This window comes from Antennarius striatus, chromosome 13, assembly GCF_040054535.1.
Source record: "Antennarius striatus isolate MH-2024 chromosome 13, ASM4005453v1, whole genome shotgun sequence".
Taxonomy (NCBI): Eukaryota; Metazoa; Chordata; class Actinopteri; order Lophiiformes; family Antennariidae; genus Antennarius; species Antennarius striatus.
In genome coordinates, this window is record NC_090788.1 from 6,583,436 (window position 1) to 6,598,689 (window position 15,254).

Here is a 15,254-nt window from a genome sequence, read left to right on the forward strand (position 1 = left end):
CCCAGATATGCCAAAAGATTTAAATCAATCCTTAAGCTCGGCACCTGTTTGCTGGTAATTTATGCCGCTCCATTTATTAAAATATCCGCTCAGCAGGGGAGACATTACGTTGCCCTCTTGTGGTTACATTCACAACTCTGGATGATTAGGTCAACTATTTTTTTTCTCAAATGTTGCTCTCCGCTGTAGTTTTTGTATGTTTTCGGAAATGGCTTGAGGTTGGACTTCACTACTACATCTGAAGTAGACATCAAAATCCAGAAGACCACAAGTATCAGCAGGGAGCATAAAGTCTCTGCAGCACAGTCCGTGTAGGCTTAGCATTGGTTTGTTGAAAAATGTATACAAGCTTGTGTTCTTCAGTCCCCATACCCTGGTCCTCAAGTTCTGAGATTGAATAAAGACTACAAATATGTCATGAAGAAAGGTATACCAAAATTTATTAAAAAAATTTTTTTTTTAACATCTGGGTAATTATTTTCTTATTTATAGAGGGCATAGTACTCCAGCAGAATGGGCAGGGGTTCAGTTCCAAGAGAGCCTCCCTCTGCTCTCTCGTCCATTTCCTGTCTCCTCTTCAGCTCACCCCTCACCCGTGTGTGTGTGTGTGTGTGTGTGTGTGTGTGTGTGTGTGTGTGTGTGTGTGTGTGTGTGTGTGTGTGTGTGTGTGTGTATTTAATGAAGGAATATACAGGTAAGAGTCCAAACCACCATGTTGTGCTTGATTTGAATGCACAGAAAGTTTGTAAAAAACATTTTTTTAATGAAGATAATGCTCATATTAGATTTCAGCATTTAGAGTTTCTCTTTTCATATGTACACTAAGAGTTTTGGCTGACATTGCAGCGCTTCTTAAAAACCAGGTATAGCTGGTAATGTCGGTATATACATATCTCAGTAGAAGTTTGGGTATGTCTTTTGAACTTATGGCCTCTTACTGATGTGGAACTTGTATTGTTTTGATATGAGCTGCCATTACATAGGAAAACAGCCTCACTGTTCACCACATCAGGGTAATTGGTCTGACCTGAGCCCAGATTAGCCTGTCAGACGATGGGCTGACTGTGGTGACACATTGTTGGAGACAAGAGTGCAGCATGCACGGATAGTTAGCAAATGAGAGAACGGCTTGGCTAAAAATAAAGATTCAAAAAATAGCCAAGTGTCAACATGACGAATGTAGTGGCACGCTTGACTGGCTAGTCTCTGAACCATCAATGGACACAAGTAGCTCATATCAGCACAAAGTTTCCAGCATCCTCTCAGTCGTGATCCAGGCCAATCATTCATCAGAGGAACCCAATGAAGATGTGAGGATGAGGTACTGATCGTAAATGGGGATCATCAGGGAGGCATCACCACAAAGTTGCCACAGGATTTAGCCTCAAAGTGTATTTCTTGCCTCGGACATTTTTCAAGCAGATTTTCCAAACGTTTCTGTCTTCACACAGCTTCTGACCAAGGAAGCCACAATACATCTACACAATCGAGATGACTGATGATAAATTGTAATAAAAGTTTTATGGGAAGCTTATTTAGATATTTTCAGAAGTATAATACTTTTTTTTAATAGTTACATGAAAAATTACGTGTGCTAAATCTATACAACAATGTATGGAGACACAGTCGAGAGCTGGTCAACTTGCAATATCTGGAAACTAGGAAACCACCCGTCTTCAGTGGCGTTCTTAGTACGGATCAAACATTTTATTTAGTTATAGCAACAGTTTAGCAATTGAGATGGTGTTTGGTAACCGATGGAGACTAGCTTTTTCTCTCTCTCAAAAATGTAGCAAACCCAAAGTGAAAAAAATACACATATTTCCTAAAATGACAACTAATTTTTTGAGTCCTTAACTGGCCTTTTGAACAAGGTGGGTCCACAGCAGCTCCTCGGACATTCAATGTGTACTTCATTCGTTGATTTATTTTCTCCTAGTGTTAATTATCATATTGTGATTTCATATTAATGACCTCTGTTGCAATAGTGAAAGCTAGACGATAATTTATAGTTACTGCCTCAAAGCACGGCCCCACAACGCCCAGCACTGTAGTAAAATATGCCATTTGGAAGAGTGTTGGCATATCATAGTATACTGTGAGCATATGTTCAGTGAAGTTTGAAGTTTTGGAAATCCTTTGCGGTGCTGGTCCTCTTGTTCTTGTTCATGTTGTTCTTGTTCTTCTTCTTCCTCTTCTCCTTCTTCCTCTTCTTGATCTCTCCCCTTTCAGCTGTCACAGTCTTGGTTTTGTATTTGGTTTTTATCCTATGTTCTCTTTTATAAAATAAACTCCTCTTCTTCTTTTTCTTCTTCCTGCATTTGATAAAAATGTGAGCGATCTCAAAAGAATCATTAATCTCTGTATAGGAAAACAAATTTCAAATTTGCTCAAATTTTCAAAATATTCAATTGCAATTGTGTCATCATTATGATAAACAGTTAACTTTACATCAAGCCGAATAACTGTCACTGTCAGCGGTACATTTTTACACTGAATCAGGAAGTTTGTTTAAAATTGAAAGGCTCTATGGGATATTTTGTCATAGCTCTTTCCAAAATCTTTGTGCGACTGTTTGGATTGGTTTTCAGAATGAATTAATATGCTGATAATTTGTTTCCAGTGTCTTAAAAAACATATCAGATGCTGTCACTTTAATTCAAAAGTTGACGCCTTTTCAATTATAGTATTTTCCACACTATAAGGCGCCCTGGACTGTAAGGCGCACTTTCAATGAATTGCATATTTTTAAAAAAATTCTTATATAAGGCACACTGGATTATAAGGCACACTGTAAGTTTTTGAGAAAATTGAAGGCTTTTAGTTGCACCTTACAGTGCAAAAAATACTGTAGTATTATTATTAAAATTATATATATATTATATATTATATATTATATATTATATATTATATATTATTATTATTATTATTATTATTATTATTATTATTATTATTATTATTATTATTATTATTATTACTATTATTGTTATTATTATTATTATTATTATTAAAATTAAAAGTATTTGAAGACAAAACAAAAAATCTTAATATTTGTGAAGCTGCCATCTTTCCCTCCAGGCATGCTGGAGGAGCTACATGGGTCCAGTGGACTCACCACCAAAAGGAGCAACAATAGGAGTCCATTATGATTCTCATGGATCATCATAATGCACATTGTTGGGGAGGGGCTCACAGGACTTTCACTTTGAGCGGAATCAGCTGAGGTGGTGAGGGTATTAGGTTGGGATGCCCCTTGGAGGTGTCAATGGGGATGTATTCCAGACATATCCTCCTGAAAGGCGACCTCAGTGTAGACCAAGGACTTGCTGGAGCGATTATGTCTCTTTGCTTCTTGAGATTGCCATGGCCTTGACCTGAACAACATAAAGAAAATAGATGGATGGACCTCTTAGTGTTGTTGGTTTGATCAGCTTTGTAGGGATCTGTACATCTGACTTAGTCAAGAAGCAAAAGTGGTTCATAACATGAGATCAGTTCGTATAATTTTTTTTAATGTGACACTCTGAAACCAGTCCATCATCACGTGCAGAAAGTCATTTTTATTTGGAGATTAATTAACATTAGTAGAAAACCAGAATCAAGACTAATTTTACACATTTACTCAAAATGACTCTTTTTTGCCGAGGGACATGTCTTCCTATTACTGAAACTCTTAACCAAAGAATGAGCAAAAGGGCGACTGTGGTCATCACTTTGTTCATAAGTTAGTCATATTTTGAGCACTATTTCCAAGAATCCTGTGTGGAAGAAGACAAGAATTCTCTGAAAAATGTTTTGAATATTCAATTAAATATGAAGAAATTATTTAAAGACAGAAGTTTTTTTAAGCAGTGTCGTTCTTTCAGCATGTGAAGTGCAAATGCGGCAAACAGATTTATTTTGAGAAAGCTGTGACGACAAAGCAAGTGTTTCTTTTTCACTAAACCAGGGTCAAAATATATGGAGAGAGAGAGAGAGACATTTGGTGCTTTATGTTTTCATCTTGTGAACGAAAGTACTTTAGTATCTCTGGGGAAAACTGTTACTGGTTGCCTTCACAAAGTGTGATGGAAAATGGCCCTACTTTTTTCCTTTTTCTGTAGAAAGAAACTAGTCAGGGAATATGACAAAGCTTCAGGGCATTTAGCATGTAGGAAGGAGTATGTGTAAGTGTGCGTGTGTGTGTGTGTGTGTGTGTGTGTGTGTGGTGAGTGAAGGGAGGGCTGTAGAATGTAAGAGAGAGGATAGATAGGCCTAGTGCTCTGCTGGTCAATATTTTATTGAATGTACTGTACTTGAAATGAAAAAAACAAAAAAACGTAATCGACCAATTTTCCAACAGGAAGACCCCCAGACGAAGGATTTGTAAGTTGAGGCATCCAAATATATTTTATAAATAAGTTATTTATATTGGTCAGTTTCATACCTTCATAATATATGTTGATCTGAGAGACATGGACTTTTCAAACTCTATGTTGCTTAACTCCATGATGTCACAAATCAGCCATGACTGCCTCCCCTTACTGTCGGTATTGCACTGATGACATTGTTTGTAATAGCTACTCCTACTGTTCTGTTGAAATGGAGGGTTTGGTTCAGCTGGTTTGTTTTTTTTTTTCCTGAAGTGAACTTCAATACAAGAACAGTCTTAGAAAATTCTTAGACAATGCCATAAACTTACATTGTGTTAACTTTTTCCTGTTTGTATAAATCACAAAGTAAATTCTCATGCCATCCATCATTCATGCACCTCAATTTCCTGTTCTTGATGTCTGAGGCTTTCATTTGAGAGATCAGCTGTTTCCAGCAATCCCACAGCACAGCGACACACCTCTGTTGTTGCTTATCCTTCTTCACAGACATCACAGATTCACCAACTTCATCATTTAAGCAGTCTCTGCAGGGTCATTAGCCGCCATCGTCACCAGAATATTGACTGGCAGATCGTATACGATCATAATCTCCCTGAAGAGTCTAAGAGTCAAATTCTTTCTGACAGACAAATTATTACACATCATCTGCTGCAATGAACAATGTTCTTTACTTCATTCACTGAGTGAAGGACAGTTAGGGATGGTAATTGTGGTTTTGGGAGAATAGTGCAGATGAGAAGATGCACATAATCACTCATAGATAAGAAAAAAAACACAAAGTGAATTATTCAGAATAGCTTTGGAGTCCAAAGATGAATCGAACCCTCGGAAAGGTTTCTTACAAGATGACATCGAAGCCCAAACACAAACACATACTAAACCTCTTGTGTCTTGCTGGCCTTGGCTTCAGATGTCTACAGGTTAGTCGGTTTTTGATTGAACTGAGCAATGTATTCTTCATGCAAGTCTGGTTTGAAATAGTTGGAATAGTTGGGGCATTAAATGTCATTCACGTCATCATAGATTGGCTTCCATCCTTCTGACGGAGCAAATTTCCATGTGAGTGAACTTCACTTGATGGTGATTCAATTAGGCAACTTAGTAAATAAAAACTTCATCAAATGGGATCATCTTTCAATAGACAAGCTCTATCCTCTACATAGCTGAAGCTAGATTTAAAATTACTAGAGTGGCAAACGCTGTGGTTAAAGGCAAAATTGTAGACCAACTGTACTGAACTGTAATTTTAACCAAATCAAATGACAGAAATACAGACATTAAGCCCTTTCAGGCACCTATAGTCTTAATTTCAAAGCTGTGGAGGTGTTCGAACAGATGAGGGTTATATAAACAACAAATCTAAGACTTTGTCAAAAATCCTAATGTGCTTTGAACTCTGCAAGCCTGCAACCCAGAAGCATCTCCATGACACCTGCTCTCTACAATAACTGTCAAGATCTGTTTTCCATCCGTTTTGCATTTCAAAGCATTGTATTTTGAGATGATATGCTGGAAATGGAAAGCTAGGGGTCTGTTCTAGTTAACAAAAAACTGCATGTGTGGAAGTTAGAACTACAAGAAGAGATCCAATTGATGAGGTAGAGATATGTATCCCAGCGGAACATGCTCCCAAATGCAGTGTTGTTTATCACATAGTAGACTGGTTCTCTGACCGGAAACTCCAACACCACCCAAACTCTGGCAGGTCACAGCAACCCAGGAAGAGTGTGTGTTCATATGTTTCCTGCTCTCATTTCATGTGTAATTTTTTTTTTTGAAGGCCAGCCTGTATAGTTGTCCGTGAGTCATACCTGCCCATCAAGGTCTGTACCTTTACCTGGTGTAAATACATAAAACAACCTTGAACTGATGACTCCTGCTTAAACCTTAGATATGTTTAAAGTTTTATGCATTTCATCTCACAGATGTTAGCATATGACTGTTCCATCTGTGGACATGATTGTGTACAGAATGACATCTTGTAAATTTCTATCACCGATAGGAAAGTTGTGCAAGTACAAATCCAAATAATGAATAAACAACTAACCTCCAGCTACATCTGAGCAGGATGCTATAAATGCTGTTCAGCACTTTCTTTTCACTGGCGTCATCAGTTTTGTGCTTAATTTGTGTAACATGTCAGTGAAAGGACATAGATGCCTTTAATAAAAAGTCTCATGCAATAATAATACTAACAGCAAAAATAACAATCAATCCTTTATTCATACCTGTGGGGAAATTAGTTTTTTCCAAACTTTTTGACCCACATGGGTCTTGAACCACCCACCCCAGCCACAGACTTGGTGGACTGAGCTGCTGCCACCCCAATGAAGTACTTATTGTAATACCTGGTCATCTCTGTTGAGTGTGATTGTTATGCTAATGCCATTTCCACTGTAATACCATGGGACATTTTGTGAACACACTGATTCAGCACTGCCATGTGAACCAATCACTGAGCCATTTCTGCTGTTTCTGCTTTCTGTGTCAGCAATTCATATTTTGTGGTCCAATCATTCTTTGGCGAAACGGTTTGAAGAGGAAAGGAAGGGTGTTTAGAGCAGATGTTGAGGATAGTGTTAGAAGTGTAGAAAGGAGACAACGCTGCCAACTGACAAAATTGACTACTCCATATGATATATGGCTGTTTTCTTTATCTCTCTGCTTGCCAGAAAAGGATTTTCTTTAAATTCGTTGCAAATTTTCTTCTGCAGCAAATGGTAATTCTTAATTACAAATATTAAAACAATGCAAGCACATATCTATGTACTGTATGTATTTTTCTTTTGAGCATTTGAAAACTGTCCCTAATGCGCATATGTGTGACATACTGTATAACTACAGGTTATAGCACGAGTGGAGTCACTTATTGTTAGTTATGGTGACTGAGGACAGACTGTGAATGGATAATCCTTGTACCCTTAAGTTGTGTGAATATAAGGCAGGCTTTGTTTTCATAGCTGTTTACATGTCTACAGCATGTACTGTATTCATGCAGATGAGGCACAGTTTGTTCTTCCTTTACATGGATCGCTTGAATAGAATTCAGAATGGATGAATGCTTTCTCTCAGCGTCGTTTGAAAAGCATCACAGATCAACTGATCTATACGTTTTTCATTTGCTTTCACAGCAGAAAGAAAACACATTCAATGTCAATTTAATGTGAATAAGCATGTGCAAATAAATCATTATTCAGAATATTTAATGGTAAAATATTTAATAAATATATATTTTTTAATTAATATTTTTTTAAATATTGATAAAATAAGAGTTAAAAAATGTAGCCGCAGTAAGACACAAATGTAGCCGCAGTAGGATGAAGACCAGTGTCTTATTGTGCCGGTCCCAAGCCCAGATAAATTAAAAGAGGGTTGCGTCAGGAAGGGCATCCCACGTAAAACTTTTTCCAAATCAAACATGTGAATCAAACCTATGACTTCCATATCGGATTGGTCGAGGCCCAGGTTAACAATCACCACCATCAGTGCTGTTGACCTACAGGGTGCCGGTGGAAATTGGATTACTGTTGGTCAAATAAGGAGAGGAGGAAAGTGTGTTTGCAGGAAGAGAGAGAAGAGGAACGCCAAGAGTATAGGACTGAGAGTAGGGACGTTGAATGTCGGAACTATAACAGGAAAAGGTAGAGAGTTGGTTGACATGATGCAGAGGAGGAAGGTAGACATACTGTGTCCAGGACACCAGGTGGAAAGGTAGCAAGGCTAGAAGTTTAGGAGCAGGGTTCAAGTTGTTCTATCATGGTGTAGATAGGAAAAGAAATGGAGTAGGAGTTGGGATGGAAATCTATGATAGGTGCCAGTAGTGTGATGGGAAGATGAAAAGAGTACTTTGAAGAGTTGATGAACGTGGAAAATGAGAAAGAACAAAGACTAGAAGAGGTGACTGTTGTGGACAAGGGAGTAGCAAAGATTAGCAAGGGTGAAATGAGGAGGGCATTGAAGAGGATGAAGAGTGGAAAGGCAGTCAGTACTGATGATATACCTGTAGAGGTATTGAAGTGTCTAGGAGAGGTGGCAGTAGAGTTTCTGACTGGGTTGTTCAACAGGATCTTAGATGGTGACAAGATGCCTGAGGAATAGAGGAGAAATGTGCTGGTGCCCATTTCTAAAAACAAGGGAGATGTGCAGAGTTGTGGCAACTACAGAGGAATAAAGCTGATGAGCCATACCATGAAGTTACGGGAAAGAGTAGTGGAAGCTAGACTGAGGGCAGAAGTGAACATTTGTGAGCAGCAGTATGGTTTCATGCCAAAAAAGAGTACTACAGATGCAGTATTTGCTCTGAGGATGTTGATAGAGAAGTACAGAGAAGGCCAGAGGGAGCTGCATTGTGTTTTTGTAGCTCTGGAGAAAGCTTATGACAGGGTGCCCAGAGAGGAACTGTGGTATTGTATGAGGAAGTCTGGAGTGACAGAGAAGTATGTTAGAGCGGTGCAGGACATGTATGAGGACTGTAAGACAGTGGTGAGGTGTGCTGTAGGTTATTCAAAAGCTGTTGAGTCGATCCACTGGACATTAAGAAAGTTCTTGAAGACGTTTCGTCTCTCATCCAAGAGACTTCTCAACTGAAGACATCTCTTGGATGAGAGACGAAACGTCTTCAAGAACTTTCTTAACGTCCAGTGGATCGACTCAACAGCTTTTGCATAACCATGACCTGGATGACTGAGAACCTACACAGACATGTGCTGTAGGTGTGACAGAGGAGTTCAAGGTGGAGGTGGGACTGCATCAGGGATCAGCTCTGAGCCCCTTCTTGTTTGCTATGGTGATGGACAGGCTGACAGACGAGGTTAGACAGGAATCTCCATGGACTATAAAGTTTGCAGATGACATTGTGATCTATAGTGAGAGCAGGGAACAGGCGGAGGAGAAGCTAGAGAGGTGGAGGTTTGTCCTGGAAAGGAGAGGAATGAAGGTTAGCCGCAGTAAGACAGAGTACATGTGCGTGAATGAGAGGGACCCAAGTGGAAGAGTGAGGTTACAGGGAGAAGAGATCAAGAAGGTGGAGGGTTTTAAGTACTTAGGGTCAACAGCCCAGAGCAATGGAGAGTGTGGAAAAGAGGTGAAGAAGCGTGTACAGGCAGGATGGTGGAGAAAAGTGTCAGGTGTGATGTGTGATAGAAGAGTTTCAGCTAAAATGAAAGGAAAGGTGTACAAAACTGTGGTGAGACCAGCGATGTTATTTGGTCTAGAAACAGTGTCACTGAGGAAAAGACAGGAGACAGAGCTGGAGGTAGCAGAGACGAAGATGCTGAGGTTCTCTCTGGGAGTGACCAGGAAGGATAGGATCAGGAATGAGTACATCAGAGGGACAGCACATGTTAGAGGTGTTGGAGATAAAGTCAGTGAGGCCAGACTGAGATGGTTTGGACATGTCCAGAGGAGAGAAAGTGAATATTGGTAGAAGGATGCTGAGTTTTGAACTGCCAGGCAGGAGGCCTAGAGGAAGACCAAAGAGGAGGTTTATGGATGTAATGAGGGAGGACATGAAGGTAGTTGGTGTGAGAGAAGAGGATGCAGAAAGCAGGGTTGGGTGGAGGCAATTGATTCGCTGTGGTGACTTCTGAAGGGAAAAGCCGAAAGGAAAAGAAGAAGAATATAAAATAAGAGTTAAAAGAAAAAATGATACAGACTTGAGCAAAAATCAGATGGTCTTCAAAATGTATTAAACTAAAACCTGAAAAAAACCCACCATTGGTGAAATTAATTTTTTAAATTTTGTAATTATCAAACTAAATATGGCACCAATGTAATTCCAATTCCTAGTGGTTTATTTTCATGGTGAATGAGTCATATAATAAGGGTCAAACTGTAACATGAAAATTCCTTATCGGTGCATAGGTATAATGGAATCTGAGCAGGTTTTGTGGTTTCTGGTTGCTTTGTAATTTTTCTATGCACTTAATCACTTACAGGACTTTCTCCTTTGCTTCCTCAGGTCAACCTGTAATCGTAGGAATGAGTATCAACATAGCAAGCATCGACTCCATCTCAGAAGTCAACATGGTAAGTTCCAAGCTTCCAGGCTTTTTGGTTTCCATTAAAAAAATGTTCACTGTAAGCTCACCTGTTCAATTTCACACATCCTCCACTGAATGAAACCTTAATTTTTATGATCTACTCATTAACTAATCATTTATTGGAGACGGTACAATGGCATAAAGGGTAGTAGTGGTATGTTCAAATCCAACTATTGTATCTATGTTTCTATGTTCTCCCCATGTATGCTTGAGTTCTCTCCAGCTACTCTGTCTTCCCCCAGTAGTAAATATAACATGGTCATGAATTGGGACTCTAGATTAATCACGTGTGAATGGTTGTTTGTCTTTCTGTGTGGCCCTGTGATAAACTGGGGACTTGTCCAGGGAGCACTCCCATCTCTTGGCCAAAGTCAGCTGAGAAAGTCTCCAATTTCCCCCCTGACCCTGCAGAGGAGCAGCTACAGATAATGAATTGATTTGCGGTGGCAAAAAAAAGCGGTTATCTAGGGTTGAAGAAATGTCAAATGCATGGATGTCCTCTTGGTTTGAGTGAAAAAGAGAAATGAGATCAGAATGATTTTATTTACAATGTGTTCTCTAACATAGATGTGATGTTCTGCAATAGAAAAAACAACTGACACCCTGAAATAAGATATAAAAATCCCCCTATGGAAGAGGACGTCATGTTACATGTTGCCATATTTCCTACAGCAGCCCAGAAGAGACATACAGGCTTTTTGCCTCATGGCTTCTCCTATATGCTAGGAAGAAGAGAATGACGTGAAGACCACTTCCAACTGTGCACACTGGACATTTAAAGCACAAAATATTTAAAATCATGGAACTGTGTAGGATGAAAGTAAAGCCAATGTGTATCTTTCAAGAGTCTGACTGTAGACTACAGCAGTTTGACCAGGGGGGCAATGACGCATTAGCTGTCACGCCATATATCTCCACTTGAGTGCTTTTCCAGTTCAATACAGTATTACACAGGAGTGCTACCAAGGCTGTATTTATTGGTTTGCTACCTATGACTTATTTTACAAATGCTGAATGGGTTAGTTTTCTGAGTATAAAAAGCATTTTTCACAAGATATATTTCCTTTACTGCTGTCATTGTTGCTTATTCCTCTTTTTGTCCTTGTTGGTGTCAAAGGGATTTGTGATTTCTTCTATATTCATGTATTATATTAGCATATACCTTGTTTCTGTAACTCATAGTAACGTCTGTGAACTTTTGTTGGTGATGACATTGATTCCCATTTGTTACTCACTAGTAAAACAAGGGCTACTTCATTAAGTCCTGAAAAAACAACATTAGCACAAAGCAGAGAGTGTTTTTTTTATTTTTGTTGCAAAAATGTTACTATAAGCTAACAGCTGAAGTTCTGTGGTATGACTGATTTGTTTGTCGTTCTCTCCAGGACTACACCATCACAATGTATTTCCAGCAGAGCTGGCGAGATAAGCGTTTGGCTTATGGTGAGCTAAAGCTAAACCTGACTCTGGACAACCGTGTTGCTGATCACCTTTGGCTCCCTGACACCTACTTCCTTAATGACAAGAAGTCCTTTCTTCATGGCGTGACAGTAAAGAACCGAATGATCCGTCTGCACCCTGATGGCACTGTCTTATATGGGTTAAGGTATGAACACACTGTCTATGACTGGGCCGATGGTTCACACAAACATTTCTCTAAGTATATCTAAAAATATATAATTCTTTAAATATATATCTAAACAATCAGCTATACTTTTGCTATTGGTTTTCATTTGGCTATTTACACGTATGGTATAGCTATTGTGTGAACATATTATAAAGAAAGCAACTATGAGATTGTTAATTTTTGTACAAGAATTGACTTTTTAACTCACAAATTGAGAAACATAGAAACAAAAGTCAAAACTGCTGACAAACTTTTAGTAGCAGCATATGGTCATTATTAATTGTATGTCTATATATTTGAATTAACTAAAGCTTGCAATAAAATAACACAATTATAACATGTGACTCCTAAAAACAAGATGAGTCAGGTGAATTTTGCACTTTAGATTACAGTGTCTGCTTTTTGCCCTTTGCATGCTGGGAGATACATGGAAAAGAAACATTGCACAGTATAGAGAGAGAATGGCTTTTTCATGTCTGTCTTAAATACTGCTTTTGGATAGATTTAATAATGCAGGGAGATGAGGACTCAGAAATAAATATGGACATACAGGAAAAATGTTTCTGCCTTGCTGGAAAAAGTTTTGCCCTTCTGTGACTGAGAACAGGAGATACAGAAAAAAAATGGATGGCGTCAATATTTTTATATTTAGAAGTCTATAAACTGTTAATTAAATATTAGACCAGATTAAAAAAATAAGCACTTCTGAGAATCCAGAAATAGTCACAGTAACTTATTTTGAAAACTGCTGCTTTTATTGTTTGCTTCTGTCATTTGCCAATAATAAACAGCAATCTTGATAACGTGTCATCACATGTGGGGCCAGACAAACAAGATCACAGCTGCTAGTATTTGTTCCTATGGCAGGATGAGTGATGATGACTTCTTTTAGGCAAAAATAAACCATCATGAAGCTTTTATTTATAAGTTAACGGTCTACAAAGGAGAACGCGTGGCTCAGTACAAACAGTCGCAATATTTTCGAAGCCGACATGTAAGTTAAATTCAAATTTCACTTACCCAAAAAGCCTAAAAAAAGATTAAAAATGTGCACCATTTCAATGTCCCACATCTCTTTGACAAACTAGACGATTTACTGAACAATAAATGTGCACAGAGTGACCCATCTGAAGTCCCAGTGGGATGACTAAAAATAGGAAGGTGTCCTGAGGTTTGTTCTCTCTGTTCTCTGACTCTAAATGGATCGCTGCTTTTCTTAACGCATGTCATTGCAATACAGTAGTTTGATGGAGGAATAAAAAATAAAATTGGAACATGTTTTGTTCCACAAATAAAAGACAATGGCTGTGACAAGGTACGGATCATGTGAGGTAATGAATTATTAATACTATAATCAGTATTCAGAAACTCGGTAACTGAGTCGGCGCGGAGACAAAAGGAGACATGATGGCAAAACCGTCTTTTTTTTCCCTTTTATGTGTCCTCATAAGGTGTCACTGTGGGAGAAAAACAATCCCATGGCTAGCGCAAACCAAACAGTGTCTGCCAGTTAGATGAATCCTCATGGGTTGTTCTTTGCTCTGACAATCATACGTACATGGACCTAGAAATGTACGATTGAATCTTGGAGAAGCTTGCTGCCACCGGGAGAAGAGTCTGGTGCAGGATGGATGTATTATTTGTCACACGAATGGGTTATCAGCAGGTGCCTTTGGAACACACAGTCATCTGCTGACTGCTGCTGTGCGGCTACTCAACTAAAATAGATCCCACTTGTAGATGACATTAGTGGTGAGAATAACACAACTGTGTAAAGGATGCTTTGGTATTAATCAATGAAATAACTTTATTTTTGATATGCACTGCATGTTTGGGCCTGTGCTAAATAAAGCAGGCTTAAACAGGCTCAGTTTAGTGCAAAAATATCACTGCGCAACCTGATCTGGATAAACATTTTCAGCTGCTGCACTCGCTGCTGCACACACCTGCAGCACATTATATTTCTCACACATGTAGCAGGCAGGCAAAAAGCATGATAATAAAATGGATGTATTCCAGAAGGATATGGCATTACACCTGCATTTGCACCTCTACTGACTTCGTGCTCTTCAGAATCAGAGAGCTGGGTGTTGCTAGGGACACAAGCGTCAGCCATTCCAACATCTCATCTTCAAGCACTGCACAGGTGTTGGTTGCATTGGTGGTAGAAAGCAGATGGTGTCAAGCTTTCAGACCCTCTTTTTTTCTTTCTATCAACTCACAATAAATAGAAGCGGATCATACATATAGGGATTTTACAGGCCTTTCTGCAGATGTGTGCAAATAACACAACTTTAAGAAGTTGTCATTTTCCTCAAGGAAGTTTATATATTTATTCATTTGTTTGTGTTTATTTATTTATTCATTTGATTAACATACAAATAAATATAGTATAAACTGTTCTCAATTCAATTTGTTATTCATTCATTTATCCTCCTGACCGCTTTTTATGGTACACGGGGGGTTGCTGGAGCCTATCCCAGCTGACTTAAGAGCGAGAGGCGGGGGACACTCCAGGTGGGATGCCAGTGCACTGCGGAGCCACACGAAAGACCAACAACCACTCACACTTATATACAATTTGGAATGATCAATTCACTTTAGCTGCATGTTTTTGGATGTGGGAGGAAACCAGAGAACCCGGAGAGAACCCACACAGACTTGGGGAGAACATACAACGCTGCACAGGAAGGATATGAACCCAGAACCTTCTAGCTGTGAGGCGACAGCGCTAAGATTTTGTCATTCTGAATGTGTCTTATTGTAAATTGCACAATAAAATACAAATTCCCACTATACACACACTACTATACAATGTACTGTGTTCTCGTCTATTTACTTACTCTGAAATGTGTTTACGCCGGCAAATATTTTTTTATTGCCTTTTTTTTTCCAACCTGGATTCTTAGTGTTAACAGTGATTCTAATCTGACCTGATTTGCATTGTTCAGCCAAATCTATTTCTGTATTCTTTTTAAGAACAGGCTGATTTTCCCTCTAATTCACAACTCTTTCCATATTAAGTCACCCACTGATCTGATGCTGAACATTGAAAGGCACATTCTCTGAACCTTCACTCTCCTCTTCTCTATGGCTGAACTAAACAGTTTGGATTGACTCCACTTTAATTGTAAAAGTTGGCATCCAGATCTTAATCTTTCTACAACAAAAAATAAATAAATTAGAAAATCAGTTATTTTCACGTAAAAAAGA

The 15,254-nt window shown here is 38.8% G+C and overlaps 1 protein-coding gene across 1 annotated transcript in view; it reads left to right on the forward strand.

Annotated features, from left to right (window-relative positions):
• gabrb4 (gamma-aminobutyric acid type A receptor subunit beta4) overlaps positions 1-15,254 on the forward strand; it is a 42,696-nt gene that overhangs the window by 15,741 nt on the left and 11,701 nt on the right. The window contains exons 3-4 of the mRNA XM_068331170.1: positions 10,333-10,400; positions 11,800-12,020. Coding sequence (XP_068187271.1) covers positions 10,333-10,400; positions 11,800-12,020 — 289 coding nt within the window. The remainder of the gene's footprint in view (positions 1-10,332; positions 10,401-11,799; positions 12,021-15,254) is intronic.